The 15,399-nt window shown below is 40.7% G+C and overlaps 1 protein-coding gene across 12 annotated transcripts in view; it reads right to left on the reverse strand.

Moving 5' to 3' along the window:
- The window catches only part of LOC131223581 (eukaryotic translation initiation factor 3 subunit I-like), a 59,741-nt gene that overhangs the window by 14,933 nt on the left and 29,409 nt on the right, over positions 1–15,399 (reverse strand). For 10 of the 12 annotated variants that reach the window (XR_009160563.1, XR_009160562.1, XR_009160558.1 and 7 more), the window contains exons 7-9: positions 6,948–7,034; positions 6,750–6,829; positions 2,150–2,291 (exon numbers count right to left, since the gene is read on the reverse strand). Coding sequence is in view for 2 of the 12 variants with exons in the window: in XM_058219016.1 (XP_058074999.1) it covers positions 4,338–4,413; positions 6,750–6,829; positions 6,948–7,034 (243 nt within the window). In the remaining 10 variants the exon portion in view is untranslated. Of the gene's footprint in view, positions 1–2,007; positions 2,292–3,936; positions 4,414–6,749; positions 6,830–6,947; positions 7,035–15,399 lie in introns of those variants that run through there. The other 2 variants (XM_058219017.1, XM_058219016.1) reach the window with 2 other exon arrangements.

Consider the following 15,399-nt stretch of genomic DNA (forward strand, 5'->3'; position numbering starts at 1 on the left):
TAGATAATTTTAGGGCTTTAGCCCAAAAATAAACCATATACAATGTTTAAATGGGCCACACCTTACAAAACAGTTGAATTGAACATCCACCGTTAAAATACCATTTTTGGCCACAAAAGTATTAAATTTAGATGACTAATAAACATCACTGCAGGGCCCATATGATCTTATTAAATTCGTATTTTCCTTTAATCCACGTTCATATGATCTTATTAATGGTTCCGATGACTGATAAACATCACTCCAAGGGCCAGAAAGGTTTCAACGGTGGAAATCAGTGTCACCACTGTTTCCTGTGGTATGATCCACTTCCCGTTCTAATTTTTAGTATCAACCCATTAATTTAGATGGGAAAACAGATGGACGGTGTGGATAGACCACATACATTAAAGGTGGGCCCCAACTGAGTTTACTGAGTACGATAGGAGCGTGCTCGGTAAACCACACCCACGTCGATCCCCATTTTCACCCCTCCCGCCCCATCTTCTTCATTTTCCCTCTCTCTCTCTCTCTCTCTCTCTCTCTCTCTCTCTCTCTCTCTCTCTCTCTTCTAATTCAAAATTTTTTGATTTTCCACAACCCACGGCATCGGGGTGGGTTGTATTGGTGATATCGGCGATATCGACGATGTATCACATGATGTCGACGATATATCGCACGATATCGACGATAATATCGTACGATATCTGAAGTTTTGGATTTTTGGTATCTTCCGGGTGTTATCGGTGGAGTTTCGTCTCACACTGGTGCGATACCGATAATATCTATCGATATTTCAAACACTAGATGTGGATCACCGCAATGGTAGTGTGTTGATGTGTCGGGCATTGTGGGACCTAACATGATGTATGTGTTTATTCACACGGTCCATCTCTTTTTCCAACTCATTTTCGGGCATGAATCCAAAAATGAATATCTGAAGCTCAAGTGGACCATACAAAAGGAAACAGTAGGGATAAGTACACCCACTGCTGAAACCTTTCTAGGGCCCACTGTAACGTTTATTTGTCATCCAACCTGTTGATAATGTCAGTCAAACCTAGATGAAAGGAAAACAAAAATATCAGCCTGATCCAAAACTTTTGTGGCCCCCAAGAAGTTTTTAATGGTAAGCATTCAATCACTACTTTTTCCTGTGTTGTGGTCCACTTGAGCTTCAAATCTGCTTCATTTTTTTGGTTCATGCACGAAAATGTGGGCGCAAAACAGATGGACGGCATGTATATAAAACACATACATCACGTTGGGCCCAACAGCACCCAAGACATCAACACACCGCCAGTGGTGGTGTTGGCAACACCACCTGATCTGAGTCCTAGTTGACAGTAAGTTCCATAGTTTAATTGGTCTAGTCTGAGTCAATTGTGCCGCATGTACAATTTCTGAGCGCCTACGTATCAGGCATCATACATAGCTGGAATATCAAATAACTTGGCATTTATACCCACCATTATTGATAGATACACCCTCTTTTTCCTATTACAGGTAATAGGACAGTAGAAAACCACTAATCAGGGTAAGAGGAATTGATATACATGCCCACCATTATTAAGAGTAGGAGCCTAATGGTTCTAGGCTCGTCCATCCCAGATGATGAACCAGTACTCATGAACATGCCCAGCCCGCTGGAAAACCACATTGAAAGATGTTTTCGCCCAAAAAAAAAAAAAAATTTAGGTGGGCTTCCAAATTTATGACCCATCTAGACACACTTTCATAAAAGGTGATGCCTAAACAGCGTCTTAAGTCAAACCCTAATTTGTGTTGTGTGTTTGGATGCACTCTTGCATAACCCCATTTCATACCCCCCCTTACCAAAATGGGCGTTGAAAAGCTAACTCTACCAAAAATAATCGGATTGGTTTTGGTTCAGCCAACTGAAAGGCAGGCGAGGTCCTTACTCATGCGTCATAGGTAGACTCACAACAAATGCAGTGAAAATCCACCGTGGAGTGTGTGTGTGTGTGTGTGTGTGTGTGTGTGTGTGTGTTGAGTGAAAATCCAATGCAAGCGTGAAAGCTCCTTCTACATAAGGGCCTCTACGCGAATTGAACATATTGTCGAGCACGTTACGTAACATACCATGACGGGCTGGATCGAGGCCCGGTCCACTTACAGTCAGAAGAAAGAAGAGGCACGTAGTACCTACCAATCAGTGACGGTGGCTGTAAATGGTGGGTCCCTCCAAGGAACCTTTCTTGGCCTTCCTCTTCTTTGTATTTCTTCTCATCTCTGTTCCACCGTTCACCTTTCCTCAAAAACTATTTCTTTAAGAAGCCTTCAGGGAAGCCCTAAAAAAAAAAAAAAAACCTAATGAAAGAGAAGAACAAAACGAGGAAGGGAATTCTTGGGTTTTATGAAGGAAAAGAAATCTCACCCAAATCGAAACGATCCACCTCCCCTGTTGAGGAAATTTCGTGGCAGATGAATCGGAATCTGATCGGACTATTATTTTTTTAAGACAATATATATTTTTTAAAAGATTAAATAAAAAATTACAAAATATGAGTGGATCGTCACATCTTACAAAAATACTCTTAAAACTTTGATAGTCAGGGACGAGTGATGGTTGATACGTATGCACCATGCACGTGGCAAACAAGTCACTCAAATTAAACCGTCCAAATGGTGGGCCTCTATTTAGAGACATGAAATAAAAACCAACAAAATAACATTGATATGATTTTAGACTGGCAGGTTGGTGGGCCTTTAGATGGATGGTTGTGATGAAATATAGCCAATGAACAAATTCAACTCACAAATAAGAGGTTGCAATCGCCCCATCAAATCATCCAGGTTTTTGTGACCTTAACAGCTTGGATGGCAAATAACCATTACACACCCTGGGAAGTTTTCAACGGTGGGCCGTTCAACCACCACTGCATCTGCTTTATGTTTTTGGGTGGACGGTGTAGATCTATAATACATACATCAAGGTGGGCCCCACACTAAGGGGGCACCGTCTTGGGTGAGGCCATGGCCGCACCCAATCTGCTCCCACCCACTGAGAATAAAAACCCTAAAATCAAACCGTCCATAGGTCCCACCGGAACGTCCGTTTGAGCAATTACTGGTCCCACCGGAACGTCCGTTTGAGCAATTACTGGTCCCACTCATCACTGAGCCTGACCAAAGTGGGGCCAATGTCATCCAAGCCGTTGATCTGATTAAACATTCAAACTTGATGAGCTACCTCCAACACCTTCAAGATTGGGAAGATCCTGACCTTTTGTATATTTCCCACGACAAGAAAGCAGTGCAGATGTCTGTATTTGAACATGGTGGCCCATCATACTCAGGTCTCGGGTCATCCAAACATGCCACTACAACCCTACAATCCCGGAAATACACATATTGTCGATTTGGATGAATGGGAGATCCCACCGTGGATAGAGCATGCATCAGACTGACCAGACCGGCCAATCTTAGGCGATTTCTGTGATAGTCGCCCAAGGTCATAGCACAATAGACAAATATAGAACTGACATTTATGGATGCCCATCCTCATGTCACCATATAGCAAATACGGGCTTGCTCAAGTTTGTGCAAGATCAGGACCATTCCTCAGGAAAGGGCCATGGGCACCGTGCCACAGCCAGAAACTCAGGCACAAGTAGTTTATAAATTTCTTTCAACTTTATTTTACCAGATTTTGCAGTTCAATCTTGTAAAGCTTCATAGTTCTTCATGTAAATATCATCATTGGGAGTTGACATTTGGATCAAACACTAGATGCTGGTGGTATCCAGCTTCTCATGATCCTGATCAAACACCAGCTGGGTACTGCCATGGATGGAAGGCCTCCAACAAACTTCATCAATTGGGCAACTCCTCGCAATCAATCCATTTGTGGGGTTATGGGCAATGGCAATAGGTCTCGTTTGGATGGATGGGATTGTTCACTGCCATCTTTAGGTCTGGTGATTGGCCTGAATGGAACGACAATAGCTCCAGCTGAGCATCAAGCAATTACTCTTATCACATGTACATATTTTTAAAAAATAATAAATAAATAAACATGGAATAAATTTTTTTCCAGTAACAAATTATAAAGGAATGATGTCCCTAGTGCTAAAGAAGTGGCCGTTCGTGCAGAATATAGCGGCTCCAGAAAAGCAGCCAAATTCCTGCCTAATTGTGGGCCTGGTCCCAGAGAGGAGGGAAAATAACCGTCTGAATATAACCCCAAAAATCCCTTGTTTGAGGGGGTGTTTCAGTCCCCATTCAAGATGACTTCTTTCCACGCTCTGGTCGAAGATTGTGACTCTGATCCATTACACCCTCCATTTGAAAGATGATCAAAGTTGGTATCTGATAACATTGTGTGTGAAATGTGGCTACATCTTGATATTAAAGTAATCTTGGTCAAAGTGGTGCAACCGCACATATCCGTCTTCACCGCCACTTGAGAAACTATTCAATTAAGAAGAAATGAAATAAGATCACTATATGGTTATCTTTTAAAAGGGGGGGGAAAGGGACTAGAGAGGTATTATATCTAATCCCATTCCAATCACAGTAAAAATGATTTATTGTATCAAGTAAACACTGCCTTACTTAAGCAAGTTCTCTTTCCGTCACGGAGGTGCAAAAGAAAGGAGAACAAGGTTTATCAACAAGAGGATGTATACATTGATGCATGAGTATGTTTATACATGTTTATGAGATGGGGACATCACGCGCACGCACGCCGCCCCCTACGCACGTACGTAGGGAGAGGGAGGGCCTCACCGTCGATCTGGATGGTGATGACTTCCAAGGAGGGCCTCCTAATTAGAAGACGGAGTTTGGTTCATTGAAGTGGGCCCGATAGTAAAGTAAAGCCCATCATGGGATCTCATGATCGAGGCCCACTAGTCGATTAAGTTTATATTTTAGGTTTTGATTATTTATGTTATTTAGAATATCATGAACGCTTTAGATTTTTTTGGTTAGTTTTTGTTTTGGTTTACTTCATCGCCAAGTAATAGGTTGCACACATGGCACGAGTTTTGGGGTATAGGATTTTTCCTATAAACAGGCACCCCTTGTAGTTCTTTTGATTCATTGAAGTTTAATAAAAATTCCTGCAAGTTTTTTTCTACTCTCTGAGTTTCTGAGTTATGGAAAAATTCAAATGGGTACAAAGCCACATCTATCCCCATCCGCCCCTACCCTCTTCCATCCATATATCTCACCTTCTACAGTCATCCTCGCCTCGAATCCATCAGTTTTGCAGCGGATCTTCTCCCTACAGTCAGTTTCCAGAATCTGGCCCCACAGGAGGGTTGAAACTTCGGCGGAGCACCGCACACATCCCGTAGTTCGGATCGCCCTAAAAGTTTGGAGGTTTGGAGCCCACCCCTAGCCGATCAAGGCCAAAGAATCGGTTTCCGGGTGTGGGACCCACTCGCACGTGCGGCCAGGCTAGTGCGCACGTGCGCTAGGCCCTAGCCCGCTGTCCGCTCGCAGGATTTGTCTCCCAGTTCAGGTTTTCTCTTATTTTCCCATTTTCATACCTTTTTTCATAAACCCTAACCCTAAATTGCATTACCCTTAATTTATTTGCCCTTTTTTTTTCACCCTAGGGTTCCTTGAGTTGAAATTAGTGAATCCCTTGGATTAGGGACTGATTACTGTGCATGTGTGGATGATTATTTCTTATCTTTGAGTGTCGTTTGGTTTATAATTTTTATTGATCCGGCCATAACATGTGTAGGCTTGGACCCACATAGATTCCCCTTAATTGAATGTTTGGACTTTCATGTGGGATATGGAATTTGTGTAATTGTTTCTAAACTAACGTGATCTTAAGCCTGAAATCTCGCACATCATATTTGAATTTCATGTCCTGCATCATTATGGGTTTAATGGGTTTAATGGGTTTAATGTTATGTACTATTTCTTACATTTATGCATGCACGAATATGTCTATGCATGTTACCGTGTTTAATGTTATGTATCGTTTCTTGCATACATGCATGCACAAATATATCTATATATGTTAATGTGTTTAATGTTATGTAATGCAAGGTATCTTTTCATATCAATAATGTCCTGGTGTTGTGATAGCATTGCCAATGAAACACTTCAATTTTAGGTTCTCTTTAGAATCCAGATTCATGAAGTTGTCAGGTAGGGTTGCAACTGGGCTGGCTCACCCACTCCCAGGCCAACCCCATCCTTAGGGCCCTTATGTCGTTGGTAGGCACAGGTCCGCCTTGGTTTGAATTTAAGACTTAATTGAAGTAGGTTTGGGTTTTATCTCTTTCCATAGACCGACAGGTTGACCAGGCCTAGGTACAGTTCCTTCTATGTGAGGTTTGGACATGGGTCTTGAGGTAGTATGTTAGGCAAGGGCACCCTTCAACCCAATCCAGATGCAACCCTAATGTCGGTGTCATGACAAATGAGATTTCATCTGAAAACTGATCTCTGCAACAGATGGCAATACTTTCTACAGACAATGCTGGTGTTTCCCCGTACAAGATAGACAAGCCAGTGGCTTTTCTAGAAAAGGGGACAGGCCTCTTAGGGGATCAGCTGCCACAGAGATTGGTGAACCAAGCCAGTAAAGGAAACTGTTGATTATAGGGTATTTTGGCCATTCAAATGCTTCACAGCATTACGGTTTCAAGTCTCCATCCTTTATTCTTCTATCAAGCTCCAACAGATTTGCATTACTGGTGTATTTTGAGATGGAAAAGTGAAAACTGAACAGTATTTACATACTTGTGGGTATCTCTATAGGACTAGGACTGAAAACTTACCTTCTCCCATCGGGATTGAATGCTAGCGCATTTATTGGTCCAAAGTGCCCTTTGACACCCCCGATTTCTTCCTGAAGAATCTGTTAAAAGGCAAATGGAGAAAACCAGAAATTATTATTCTCCATGTGTTGACGAGGCCAACAACAAACATGGTGCCTATACAATGGTAAAGGATATGCATACAGGAAGAGGATTCACCTTGTGGAAGAATTTTGCTTCAAACTTCCCTGCACGACGGTCTGTTGTGGTAACATGCAATGCATCTTGACCGCCTCCAATCACCACCTGGAAAAAAAAAAAAAGCAGGGACCAATGGTAATTCCTAAGAAAATAAGGCAGAGAGATCAAGGTAATTAAACAACAGTTGCGATGCATGAGCAGTCCCATTGCTAGTCCCTCTTACTCAAGGAGATCCAATGCTCCTGTAAGCATTAGATTGTTGTGCCTGAACTTTCTATACCATAAATTGCATGTATGATCTAAAACATTCACTGATGGGGGCAACCATAAATACAACAAGGACCAAAAATCAAAATGATCAGACAATTCTAACCATTTAGAAATGATCAGCATATCATATGGTCCAAAATAACAACCATCACACAATATTAAGGTTCAAAATGGTGCACCAAAAGCGCAGAAGTCCAGTTGATGACTTTTGTACCTCGATTGTTACATGGAAAGCATTTGTCCACCATTGTGATTTATGTTCTAAGAGGAGATGAAATTAAATTGCAGAAATTTTCCTTAGAATAACTTCTCTCTCTTTCCTTCTTTTTTTTCCTGGATGAATAGCTTCAACTATTTAAAAACAAATATATACATATATATATATATATATATATATATATATATATATATATATATATATATATATATATACATATATATATATATGGTACTCTGAGGTCGACCTCATGGGAGCTTCCCATGAGGTCGAGCTGTGTGGGCCCCACCGTGATGTGTGTCGAACATCAACACCGTGCATTTGATGGGTCCCCTTTAGGTTACGGGATATCCCAAAAATCAGCCGTATATGGAACGCAGGTAGGCCATACCATCTAAAACCATGTGAAGACATGCCTAAAACAAATAAAAGCACTTGGTGGGGCCCTCCTGTGTTTTGGTTGTAGCTGAAACTTGGTTTGACCCTCATCCAAGTGGGACACACAATGGATGGGCTGGATTTGTGAACCACATCTCTATGGGCTCAATAAATGATTATGAATGTTTTAATGGGAGGGTAACCCCTCTCAACTGTTGTATGTGGTGTGGCCCACTCAATAAATGATTTTTAAGCCCGTGGCCCCCCCCCCCCAAACAAAAAAAAAAAAAGAGAGAGAGCCACCTGGGTTGACTAGGGACTACTATCAAAATTTAATTTGAACTAGACCACCAGAGGGGAGACCAAATTTCATGGCTTTTTCACAACACAATCCACAATGTCCCATCATCTAGCACTGATGATTGCTCAGGATGCATGAAACTCACTGTCAAATCTGCACCATTCTATTATCAATTCCCTTGATTTATCAAACACTCCAAAATACTAAAAGACCAGGCCCTAAAGACTCTACGATTTTTCTCTAGGCATAGGGAACATACGATTGTGAGGGACAACCTTCCACAAAGCTCCCTAAGAGGATCATGCCAAATTTACCCACCCTGCAAGCAAAATGGTTTTGTTTTTCATGCTTTCTTCAGACAAACTTCTTTCAAGTGTCACATTGATCAGGAAGCCTACCTAGCTCCAGTATTATATAGAAGACATAGCATGTTATGAATCTATGAAATTTGAATTATACTAACAGAAAGTGGTTGTTCATATTATAGGAAATGGATAAGGATTGGAAAATGGTTCGTATTTGTGTTAAAATGTTAAAATATCTTAGGATGCATTATTTATGTTTCCATGAATTACGTTGACATAGACTGTGGTTGGAGAAATAGTTCGATGGCTCCTGCCGATGCTATTCTTTACAAAGTGCCTCTGTACGAAGGTCCCTTTGGTTAGAAGGCAAGCACAGGATGTCAGGATCTTTTATGCGTGAGGTGTATGATAAGGTAGTGAACCTGATACTGGATTTCTGAAAATTGAAAAGAAAGCTTCAGGGCATTCCTATGCTATTGCGCAGATCAAATGGGGAAGAGGTTTCACTATTATGCCATGGGTTTCCATAGCCATAAGCATGAGATGACCTTCTAATTGGCAGGTTCAAACTAAATTTTGAAGGCAGTTTCGTTGGAAACACAGGTCTGGCTGGTATAGATGGTTTGTTCAGATCTCAAACTAAAAGGTTTACTGGACCTTGGGGACAATGTCACCTGAATACTGCAGATTGCAGAAGCCACAAAGTCATTGAAAGGAGCGAGAACTGCCAGCAACCATCACTTCTGGTCCCTGATAATTGAAGGCGACTCTGAAAATGAGATTAAACAGGCCAAACAGGTTCTGCATGCTTGGAGTTTTAGGGCCTGTTTGGTTTACCAATTACAGTAGCAATGTGCTGTAATGTGTGGGGAATGAGTAATGATTATCATTACTATGGTAGTTGGAAGTAAAACAGGGTAGTGGCCATACGCATTACTCGTCTCTCACTCTGCTTCCAAAATGTAAAGTACCTTCCCTGGTTAGATACACTTGATGTAATTTAATCAATGTGTTATATCCACACCGTCCATCCATTTCGCAATATCATTTCAGAACATTTCCCAAAAAATGACGAAGATCAAAAGCTCAAGCAAACCACACTGTGAGCATTCAATCCCCACTGCTAGCTATGGTGTGGTCCATTTCCACTTTGGATCTGCCTCGTTTTTTGTCTCATTCCATAAAATGATCACATAAGGTGGATGGACGGTTGGATAGTGATTCTGAAGGATTACAGTGATTTGACAGTTGGCAAATCCAATCACAGGTAAGATGCAACGATGTGAGTTTTGCACCACATTACTGTGGTAGTCCCCGAACTAATAGGTTTCAGATTTAATAGTTATATTCTATGATATATGTGGTTAATATATCTTCAAGCCAATGGGCTCTTTTATTATGTTTGCTTGTGCTATCTTAATAAAACTCTGATGCTATTCACCAAAGAAATTGAAAAAAATAAAAATAAAAATTCACATCCCTTATTACGATTTAATTATGCAACTTTACTTTGAAATTTTGCAAAATGCCTTGGTACAGATTTTGCAAACCAAAGGGGGAATATGTAGAGTCAAAAAGGTAAAAAAGAAAAGGCATAACTATTGAGAATCAAAGATTCCCGATGTTTCTTAATATCAGTGAGCTTGATGCAGTCTAGTTGAGGAATCAATGAGATCTTGAATTTGATACCTGAAACGCTAGAAAGGACAAAGAACACACACCACACAAGAATTACTTTTTTCTATGGAAAGATGAACCACACGAATACTTTAGAGAGGAATAAAGAACTTACTAATGTCAAAGGCCTGCACTAGATACAAGAAATTGAATAACTTCACAAAACTAAGAAGAAAAGTGTAATGCTTCCCCTTTGTCTAGCTAGGCAAACTGGCAGCTCACCAGTGGGATAAGGGGGTGGAGAGAATCGAAAGAGGCCACCATAAAGCAAGCCGCTCTCCCTTGGGGTTAGGCTTACCCTGATTAAGTCTTCCCTTTCCAATCTCCCTCTCTACTTAATGTCCTTATTTCAAAGTCCTAAGGTTGTTATTGAGCACACTAACAAGTTGAGAAAAGATTTCCCCTAGCAAGAAGGTGCCTCTAAAGGTAAATTTCATTTGCTAAATTGAAAAGAGGTCTGTTGTCCTTATGAAGAGGGGGGATGCTGGAATCAGTTTTTTAAATAGCTACGCTATGTAGTGTGTAGCTTACGCTACGTAGTGGAGCTTAGCCTTAACGCCACGTAGCTTATGAAAATAGCTTAAGTCATGTGTAGCCTACACTACGTGATCATTTGCATACGCTACATGCTACATAGATTACGCTACACACTATGTAGCTCACATTACAAGTTAGTTTTCACAACAACATCAAAATCAATTAATGTTTTCAATGATTTGTTACATTTTTTCTATTTTCAATAAAAATTAGTAATCTTTTCAATGCTTTTAGTAAAATAATATACGTAACAATATTAAATCAGTTTCATTGCTCTTTCTTTACCTTTATACTTAATCATTGCCCTTTTCTATTACTTTAGGTTGTGTTTGATTGCACCAATTATCAGTAAATTCTGTTAAATTTCATTATTAATCAATCTAATTTGGTGTAGAATATCATGAAATTGGTGCAACCAAGCGCAACCTTGATTAAAAATTTAGAAGTAGCGTGTAGCTACGCTACACGCTATGTAGCTTACATCTCACGCTTCAGAGTGAACATTATGCTACGCGTTATTCGCTATTTAAAACATTGGTTGGAATTAGGTGTTTGGAGATGGTTAATGCCGCCATGTTGGACAAGCGAGCCTAGCGTTTTGGGGTGGATGTCTCCAGTTTGTGGAGGAAAGTCATTGCGGCCACATATGCTAATGGATCAGAGACACCTCCCTTTATCGTGCCTCCTCTCTTTAGAAGGTTGTAGTGCGGGTGGCCCCTAAGGTGTTTGATGGCTTCATTTTTGTTGTGGGTAGGGAACGAGGGTGAGGTCTTGGGACGACATTTGGTGCGGGGACTCTTCGCTAAAATCATCTTTCCAGTTTTAGCTAGTCTTTGCCCTATGGCAAACATTTCAATAGCTAGTTGTTTCTCTAGTTTGGACTCTTGGGGTGTTTGGGTTCCACCCTGTCGGAGGGATTTATATCTCTGGATTCGATAAATTGTTTCGCCTTCTCTCTCTTTTGCAGGGGATCTCGACTTCGCTAGCAGTAGAAGATTCTCAACTCTGGAGCTTTGGAAAGTCTAGCAGATTCTCAGTTCGTTCTTTCTACATGCTTTTATCTCGGCCCAAGCATGGGAGAGATCATCATCACACTTCGTATGTTTGGTCTTATGCACTCCTCCAAAAATCTCTGCCTATACTAGGCTTGCTAGGAGGAATAGGATCCTCACTGCATATAAACAATCTTCGAAAAAGATCGATGGTTCTCCCAAATGCTAGCCTTTTATGCTTGAGTGCTAAGGAGTTTGTCGATCATCTCTTCATTCCCTACTCTTTCTCCATAATGGTGTGGTTCAGTATCCTCCGATCCTCGAGTGTCTCGTGGGTAGAGCTGGGCATCGGATTGGGTCCAACTCCACTCGGTCCAGATTATACATGGCCCAACCCGAACTCGAACCAATCCGGGACAGAGTCCGAGCCATCTAACTCGGACCGACCCGAACCCCTGCTGGCCTGAACCGATCCGAGTACAACTCGATCAGGAAAACCGAGTCGGATCGGATTGGGCAAGGTTCGGATCGGTCCTTTTCTGGGTTGAAATTGTACACGTCCAACCCAGATTTGCACACCCGGCACAATTGATGGAATGAGAGTTCGCTATACGTACTTCAAGAACAAATCACATGTCCAACCCAGATTTGTACACATCCAAACCTTGGTCACATTTCAGTCCGGATCTGCACACGGTCCAACTTGGGTCTGCACACCTCTAGCCCAGATCGTACATCCACTTCAAATCGACACATGTTTGGCTCAGATTACACTTCTGGATCTACAATCATCCAGCTCAGTTCACATGTCCAAGTTAGCTTCCACACTTACAATGCAAATAACCAATTTACTTTCTGCACACCAAGAAGAGGAACATACATTCCCTAAATGGAAATGAGCACTCAAGATTTAGGAATTCACAAAAGACGGCAAAAACCCGAGAGAAGAAAAATAGAGAAAGGAAGTGAGAGAAAATCAGGTCCGCCGAATCAGCCTTGTAGAAATCATGGCATAGTGAGGAAAAGAGAGGGAAAAAAGAGGAGACAAAGATAAGTAGTGAAAAATAAGGGACAATGTGTCCACATATCTCCATTCCCTTGCTTTTATTAATGGAGTTTTCATCAATGAAGAAAGTGCCCCCACTAGCACAATGTCCATGTACACGTGCTGTCTCATGCGTCCCACATTATGTACTATAAAATGAAAAAAGAAAATAAACCATGTCTAAAATCAAAAGTAAATAAACCTAACATGCACATACTGACATATAGATTAGGTAAAACTTCCATACATTCAATACACTATACATGATGAATGCCTTTGTGGCATGTAACTAAATGAACCTAGTCCATAATAGTAACTCCATCCTCCACTTCCACCTTCGTCGCCAGATTTTTCTTTCGGTTCTCTTTTTACTGATTCAACTACAGGAGAACTCTTGGCCGACTCCAAGCTGGATGTGTTCAATAAATGATTGTTCACCTCTGCCGAATCGGATGATGGGGATTCCTTCACATCGTCCTCATTCATAGATGTAAGAAGTTTTTTCATACGCTTTTTATGATCCGATTTATACGGGATTTCCAACCGCCTATAAAATGCTGCAAGACTTTTAAGAAACTTTGATGGTTTACTTGTGCCTTTAGCATCATGTTATCTCGGAGGTGGATATTGTTGTCTGGTACTTCTTGATTTGGATGCCATTTGCAAGCTTTCTTTGACAGCCTCTTTATAATCCCGTTCTTCTTATTCCCTTAAAATTCTCTCTTGTTCTTCTTCTCTACTAACTATGGAAGGCCTGGAACCAGAGCCAGAGGCACTTCCTCTACTTAACCCTTCTTCATTTATAATAGGCCTACTTCTATATATTCTTTGGTTAATTGTATTGGTTGTAGTTGCAGGGTGAGGGGTGTAATAAGTCTTCGTATTTAGGTCGAGAATGGCTCTAAATAAATCTCGAACTTCCTTTGGAGCTTTGCTACATGGTGCGGTGTCTCCACCCCGACAAGTCAAATGTAATTTGAGCCGATTTGTTTTGTTGACAAACTGTTTTCCACACAACTTACATTTCAACTTTATCTTTCCAACCTAAGAGTAGACTTGGACTCCATAATCCCAAATATTCATCGATACATCATCTTCCGATGACATATCTAGTGTATATCTGGTTAGGTTAGGACAAGATATATAAATATTAAAAAAAATTTAAGTTATGAATGAACGCAATTACCCAATAATATAATAAGATATTTAAATAACATTATCTAATTAAATAGTACTAATGAAAAAAGTAAAATATTCATGCACCCACAAAATTACAAATAACATAATATAACAGAAATAGAAGGCATCAAAATCATATTGCAGCTGCAGGTACTGTGTCATCAATCTTGTCACTCTCCTCTTCATAGAACTCTTCATCAATAGAGTTCTCTTTCCCCCACATCGGACGCAGCCAATCCTGAGTACGAATGAGCGCTTCAACCGATTCAGGTGTAAGTGAGCTTCTATACTTGCTTACGACCCTACTCCCCGTACTAAAAGCAGATTCTAAAGCCACAGTTGAAATTAGAATTGATAATATGTCGCGTGCCATTAACGAGAGCACAGGGTATTGTAAATTCCCAGATCTCATCCTCTACCACTCCAAAATATCAAAATCATCGCCTTTGGATTTTAGAACTAAAAGATCCTCCTTGAGATAGTCTTCAAGTTCTGATCTAGGCATCAGTATTTGAGTCTCTTTTAGTTGTACATAATAAGAGATGAAATCATCTACCGTGTCTTCTTGCGGTTCATCAACAGCAAAACTAGAACCCACATGAGGAGATCGTTCTTTTGCAGCACACATACAAATTATACAATTCAGTAACTACACCAGAAATCTTTTCGGCCTTAGCAACACCCATCACATCGTACAACTTATTACATATGAAGTCAACCATAATCATCTTGTATTGGGGATCAAGAACGACCGTAATACCCATTACCAGACTACACTCAGACCAATACTTATCAAACTTTACTTGCATACCCATGATCAAGTGTAAAAAGTCCTGTCCACCACAGCTTTTGCGCAAGGCAGCTTTTGCGCAAGGCATCTTTTGCCTTCCAAAGTTCAGGCAGAAATATATTTGTTGTTGGATACTTGTAGCCCGAAAATTTCTTCATTTGAAATGGTCTTTCATCTGAAATAATTAACTTGGCCGTCCATCTGAAATAGATGGACACTGACGGACCCACTCCAGATTGCGAAAATGAAAGTGTTTGTTACCTTGCCACACTTCTCACTTTTTTATAACACTTTGAAATATGTTTCTTCAACGTTGTGGTCGAACCATCTACTTGCTTAGTGTACTGACCCTTGCAATGCTTGCATTGTATCTTCACTTGGCTGTTCTTCAAGGTTACTTCTTCAAAATCTTCCCACACTGCCAACCTCTTTTTCGTTTTTCCCCCAACATGTGACTGTGTGGTACTAGTATCAATGACGTCGACGGGCACCTCTTCATGTTCAAGACCTAATCCTTCATCTTCAAGGATCATCGGTGATGTAATTGACCGACCACCCAAGGCCAAGGACGGGGTATTGGAAAGACCCTCACTTTCCATCTGATAGTTGAAATATACTAAATCATATTAACATTAGCAATCTAATGCTAACAGAGTTATATTAAATCCTAAATTAGTTACCCATCCAAGATTGGATAGAGTGTAATACATTCATATTCTCATTTAAACGTTCGCGCCGAAAATTCAACAGCATCTACTCATGCTTCTCCAGATAAGTTG

The sequence above is a fragment of the Magnolia sinica genome, chromosome 13 (genome assembly GCF_029962835.1).
Source record: "Magnolia sinica isolate HGM2019 chromosome 13, MsV1, whole genome shotgun sequence".
Taxonomy (NCBI): Eukaryota; Viridiplantae; Streptophyta; class Magnoliopsida; order Magnoliales; family Magnoliaceae; genus Magnolia; species Magnolia sinica.